The 6,142-nt window shown below is 47.5% G+C and overlaps 1 protein-coding gene across 1 annotated transcript in view; it reads right to left on the bottom strand.

Annotated features, from left to right (window-relative positions):
• Positions 1 to 217: 217 nt before the first annotated feature.
• A2M (alpha-2-macroglobulin) overlaps positions 218 to 6,142 on the bottom strand; it is a 30,097-nt gene continuing 24,172 nt past the window's right edge. The window contains exons 28-36 of the mRNA XM_088531346.1: positions 5,863 to 6,028; positions 5,045 to 5,268; positions 4,314 to 4,532; positions 3,881 to 4,008; positions 3,432 to 3,522; positions 2,598 to 2,666; positions 2,081 to 2,183; positions 1,190 to 1,231; positions 218 to 392 (exon numbers count right to left, since the gene is read on the bottom strand). Of these exons, the coding sequence (XP_088387472.1) occupies positions 367 to 392; positions 1,190 to 1,231; positions 2,081 to 2,183; positions 2,598 to 2,666; positions 3,432 to 3,522; positions 3,881 to 4,008; positions 4,314 to 4,532; positions 5,045 to 5,268; positions 5,863 to 6,028 (1,068 nt within the window). The 3' untranslated portion in view covers positions 218 to 366. The remainder of the gene's footprint in view (positions 393 to 1,189; positions 1,232 to 2,080; positions 2,184 to 2,597; positions 2,667 to 3,431; positions 3,523 to 3,880; positions 4,009 to 4,313; positions 4,533 to 5,044; positions 5,269 to 5,862; positions 6,029 to 6,142) is intronic.

The raw sequence follows: 6,142 nt of genomic DNA, 5'->3' as shown, positions 1-6,142 counted from the left end.
GAACTGGCAAATATGTAGCTGAACCTTCCCAACTGTGAAAGCTGTCTGTCTTCCAATGTTCCTGAGGATTTGTCAAAAATCTGCTTGCCATGGATGGCTCTGGATCTAAACCTCAGACCATTTCACAGTCTTATCTGTAGATGGGAAGAGGGACAAGGCTCACCAAAAGCCTTAACAAAAACAATAAAAAAAAAAAAACAAGACTAGAGGCAGCTGATGAGAATCAAGACTTAATTTATTTATAATATTGCTTATTCTAGTGTTGAGGTGTCCTTCTCCAATACTGCAATAGACCACCTTACCAAGAGGGTCCTTTAGGCACGGAGGTCAGACAGCTAATCCAGGAGGTTCAGATAAGATTTTTCTTCAGGCATTTCCCTGCTCAGCCTTGGCTGGAGTGAGGATAAGGACACAATGAGAGAGGGTTCCTGAGAAGCAGTGTTCAGAGCCCTGGTCATCTTCCCTATATTCAGGTGACCCCTTCTTTCAAGTTACATATGTTCAAGACCTGTTAAAATCTGAGGATCTACTTCCTTTAAAAATGCCTGGTTGCAGAGACATATCACAATGGTGTTGACTGGACACTTTCAAGATATCCAGGCTACTGAGAGGGGAGGGGAAGCACAGACATGAGCTAACCCAGTACACATCCTCCCTCAACATCTGGATTACCCAACACAGCAAAAATTACTTAGGGCAGAGTTTGAAAGTCCCTCACTGAAGAAGTAAATAATCTTAGTATTGCACCAAGATGCTTATGCTTGGGATATGGTGGTTCAAGATGATTCTGTGTCTGCAACATGAGTGAAAGTGGACAAGAAAAGGGCAAAATCCTAAAGGCTGAGTGTTACATTCAGTCACAAGGAAGAGTTCAATTTTATTTGTACCATGTGACACATACACACGCAGGAAAAAACAAAGAGTTCTGTGTGCATGAAGGAACTACCATTGGGATTGCCAGCCTGAGCAAGACAAAAGAAAGTTGTATCTAATTTTTTATAACGCATGGAGAGATGAAGTTAATTTCCCTCTTTGCACTGAGATGTGCTGAGAGATTGCTCCAGGCATGGTGAAACCAAGTCTTGAGATTTGACTCAGGCTGAGGAAGTCTAAGGTCTGCACAGACCCTTACACAATTAAGATGTGATAGCCCTTGCTGGAACACCTCAGTTGTTTCTATGCACTCTACCTGTGGTGCAAGGAGCATTGTATTCCTCAACAGCAAATTCATCTGGAAGACACAAGGAAAGGGAGAAAGCAGAGTTGTCAGACCGCCTCAGCATTCATGGCAGAGGGCTTCCAGAGAGACACATCTCCCATGTCCCACAGCAGACAGCACCATCCCTGACTTCCCTGCAGAGATCCTGGGCAGAGGGAGTCACAGGTCACAGCCCCATCTGGACACTGTGGCAGCAAGGCAGCATGACTCTGCACAGACAGCCCCAGCAGGTCTCTGTCTTATTCCCAAGGCCTGCCCAAATGCCTTGTCTCAAACACACAGAGGGTCTCTGTCTCTGTCACCCTGACCCAGCAGCTGGGAAAAGAGATCCCCAAAGAAGATGTAGCATCTGCCCTGGAGGCACATGCACATTTGCAGTCTGCAGCAGGATCTGAACACAGGATTCCTCCCAACATCACTCGGCCTGCCACAGGGCCTGGTTCCTTTCTGGAGAGGATGGCCACCTTCCTAGGACCTCACAGCCTTCCCCTTCTCCCTCAGGTGGGATAGCTGCATGGTGGCTCTCACAGGTGGGGATAGACATGGGGGGATGAAGATAAAATCCTCACTGCCCAAACCTGTACCCCGTTGTTGTTGCAGGGCTCTGTCTGGACAAGAACAGAAAGGAGAGAGACAGTTGCCTCCATCCATCTATGCTGTTAGCACTGTGAGATTGAAGGCTGGCAGAGTCCAAGAGGCCCTCTACTCTCCAAAAGCACTGCTGAGGCAGGGCTGGGAAAGGCTGAGGATGATGGGGAACTTGAGGCCAGGGGCAGTTGTCTCAAAAGCTTCCGTGTTATCTCATCATGGCCTATGTTGAGGACTCACACTAGTGGGTACCCTCCCCCCACCAGCACTCACCTGTCTCGTAGTAGTCATAGACCTTCACCTGAGCTGGCTTTAGGCCCTGAACATGGATGTCCCGCTCCACTGTGAAGGAGAAGCTCAGGGTTTTGTTGCTCAGCTGGGGAAAGGGAGAGGTGGAGACTCATGGTCAGTTCTGCATCTGCCCCATATTTCCTCACTACCTTTTCATCCAGGTCCCCTCCCTCTTCCCTGTCACCAGCATCCCTGGCCCAGGAGTGTGAATAGGGCTGCAGGCCTGGATGAGGGATGTGGGGAAGCCCTGAGCCTTTCCCCACACTGGGGGAGCCTCTGGTTGGGGAGCCAGGTCAGAGCCTGATCTGTGTGCATGGTCAGAGAGAAAGCATGACAATGGTTTGGGGGAAAGCATCAATGATGTTAAGAGGGGGAAAACTCAGTGTGAGATTCATTCTTATCCTTGGTAGGTGCTTGGGATCTGTTTGGCCTAGATCTTCTGCTCCAAGCAGGCAGGTGTTGCAAGGTATGTGATTACATTTCCTAGACAGATACTCACCTTCTCCAGATACACCAGTACATGATTGGTACTCAATTCTGTGCGCTCAATAAGCTGGTTGCCTTCCAACTGAAGAAAGAAGAGAAAGATGTTATTGAGTTGAGGGTGGTCTCTCTGTACCCCTTGCAGAGCTTTGTGGACGGGACATTTTATATAGAGACATGGGGGTAATGGGGAAATCAACTAAGTTAACTGGGAAATATGAAACTTCCTTCTTGGTGCACCTCTCAGTACTATAGTGCCTGGACCTTCTCTTCATCAAGTACAGCCTGGTTATAATAGTTATCTGAGCATTGGCACAAACACCGTGATAGATGGAGTCAATGAAAAGAGAGTCTTTTTTTGCTTGCTAGTTCTGCAGTTTCTTAGCAAGTAACCTTTGTTTTAGAGACCACTCATTTCCTCAGCATCTTACACAAGTACCTAAGGCCTGAAAAACTTACAAGCTAATGGCCTACAGGTAGATGGAAAACAAAACCAGCTGTTGGGTATGACATACACAGCTAATAGTTTTAGTGAGGTATCTGGACACATTTAATGCTGGGATGCCCATCACCAATACAAATATATTTTTCCTGCATTAAACATTTCCTCTCCTTGCGCCAGCCTTGAACCAGGTGTGGAAGGAGAACCTCTGCACAGTGTAAATGTGCAAGGAATGGTGGCAAGGTCAAGAAGACAACCAGTCCTGCTGTGGCCTAGTCTCATCCAGACTCTTAGAATTTGTCTTAGGAAAAACAAACAAAAGAAAAACACAAGAAGTTCTATGTTTCTTGAGTGAAAGAAGGTAAGGGGAATATTCATTCAGAGAAAAAACATCACACAGGCTTATACCTTCCTCACTGAGGACTTCACAGGTATGAATCCTGACAGCATCTTCACGTCAACAATCACCATGTTGGAGACATTGCGTGCCCCAGTGTAACTAAGGAACCAAGCAACAAAGCTTTAGGGCACCTTGAGTCAAAGCTGAGCACTTCCACCTTTTCCATACAACTTGACATCCCTCTGCTACCTAGAAGTCCAGCACCTTCTTCAGCTCCCTCAGTGCCCTCCAGTCATCCATGCATCCCCATATTTGCCAAGACCTAGGCTCCCCACACAGCCCCATCAGCACTAGACAACCCCATCTTCCTCCACAGCTTGTCTACCCAGACCAGTTGCTACTTTCCCAGGAAACTGGGAAGGTCCATATGGGGCTTTCAGGTGACTCACCCTGGGCCACCAGACCTTCTCCAGCTCCCTTGCTTCTCAAAGAATCTCCGAGCCAAACATGGACTTACCTGACATTTATGGCTATGTCAAAGATCTTGTGAGCCTTCAAATCATCACATGTCTCTGGGACTGTATGCACCTGGAGCATGAAGGGTGCATTCTCTTGCAAGGGCTGCACATTGTACCTCAAGCTTGTCTAGGGGAGAGACAGTAGCAGTGTGAGCAGGTGCATGCTCATGTATGAGAGAGACCACCTTCTCCTTGCCTAGCCTTTCCCACCTAGCCCATTCCTGCAGCTGCTCCATACTGCCCATTTTTCCCCTCTGTCCTTCCTACTTTTTCACTTCCACATATCTCTGCTCTTCTTCTCTTCCCTCTCCCTAGAGCCTTCTCTCACTCCTCTCTTTTCTTTCTCTTCTGCCGTCTCTTGAACTTCTGTCTGGAAATGGGCTTCCCTCATAGCACATGGAATAGGAGAGCACTGGCTCCCATCACCCTCACCTGCAGGTAGACGCATCCTTCACCAGACACCTCTATGCTGTACTCCCCAGGTACTGCGGGCAGTGACACGCGCTGGAGCAGCAGTCGGTTTGTGGGATCAACTTGGAAGCTTTGTTGGAAGCCCTCTCCAGATCGGAGGGTCACTTTGGAAGATGTTCCACTCTTAGCATAGGTGATAGCTCCATAGAGCGACAGGGCTTGGAGAGCCAGCACAGTGTCCTGCAAGAAGTTGGTGACAATGCACAGGGGAACACAGTTAGCCATTCTGTAGGCCTGTCTTTTGCTGTCAGCATGTACCCTCCTCTCAATTTTTGTCTTTCTTCAGTTGTAAGTAGGAAAGAGAGACAGGAAGATCAGCTTTTGCATGTTTCCACTCTGTTCATTCTGCAACCTTCACTCACACTCCACTAACATCTAGGGTGAAATAACAACTTTGTAGCACAAACAAACTGCAGTGGAGTTCCCTCTAAAGGCATAGAAACAGATTCCTCTCTGCCTTTCCACCCCACCGCTCCAAGAAAGCCAGGTCATTTCTGGAAATATCAGTCATTTCCGGAAGTGCTTCTTGGTAAACTAGCTTCTAGCCTCTTGAAAATTGGTAATCATGGTATGTTTGACAAGGAGAGAAAGGTATGCCACCCTGGCATACTTTACCAAGCTCCCACCTTGGTCTAGCATGCTTTGTATCTTCTGACATTGATGTATGAGGCTGCAGGAGGGAAACAGCTTACCTGGGTGGAGGAGAAGCCTCCATTGGGATTCTGCTGACTGATGACCCACTTTGCAATAAGTGATGCAAATGATAGATCATCCTGAGAAGGTGCTGGCTGTGAGGTCAGGTAAGCAAGGAGCACATAGGCTGTCATCTCCACTTCAGCAGAGGGAGCTTGGTAGCGATAGTATGGGAGATCAACCTCTGGCTCTTTTCCAGGCCTCTGCCAATGAACAGACCCATCTACACAAGACACAGGAAGTGTGGAGAAAAGACAAAAAGCAATGTTGATATTTCCTTCACACCATGCCACTCAACACTTACACTAAACAGACTGTCCGACCTGATTTTACCAGACAACCTGATTCTCCTGACACTCAGAGAACACTCAGAGCTTAAATCAGGACCTCTGAAATGATCTAAGTAATGGTTTTCTCCCTCAGTCCATGCAGCTCTTCTCTGATGTATTTCCTCTTGTGCTTTGCAAAATAAACTTGTTCTGTGTTGAACAGGGCCACTGGAAGGAGTGCTCATTTGCTAAGCAGTGCCTGGTGCAACAAGAGGGCCTGACTGAGGTGAGATGCTAGCAGAGCTACCCTTCTTTTTCAGAAGAGATGGGCATAATGCATAGTATCTCATGATCACCTTCCTCACAGTTGTAGGACTGAAAAGGTTTTTCAAAAATGTAACCATTTAGCATGATACACAGCTTGACTTGTGCCTTTCCACAAGTATTTTATCTCTTTAAGAGCTTTCATCTCCCACAGAAGTCATTTCATCAATGGAGTGTGAGGCCAGTGGGTTGGAAGAAAGAGATTTCTCAGCAGGGGCACTCACCCTTTTTCACTGCTTCTTCTTTAAGTGAGCCAAGCACCTCCTTTCGCTTCTCCTCCTTTCTGGCCAGGGCAAAGGCATATGCCAGCAGTGCCTTGGTGTACACATGGCTTTCTTTCTCATTCGTTGCCATCTCCAGGCAGAACAGAGCATTACGCACCACGGAGTGCTGGGAAGAGACAACTAGTGTTTGGAATGCAACGCAGAAATAGGAGGCTTGCGCCCACTGCTCCCTAGCATACTAGCGAAAGATCTGTCAGAATGACATGTAGGAACAAGCACA

Source organism: Tinamus guttatus, unplaced genomic scaffold, assembly GCF_059628265.1.
Source record: "Tinamus guttatus ecotype Peru unplaced genomic scaffold, ASM5962826v1 Tinamus_guttatus_pri_ptg000408l, whole genome shotgun sequence".
Lineage (NCBI taxonomy): Eukaryota > Metazoa > Chordata > Aves > Tinamiformes > Tinamidae > Tinamus > Tinamus guttatus.
Note: the sequence above shows the minus strand (reverse complement) of the source record. Positions and strands in the feature narration are given on the sequence as shown.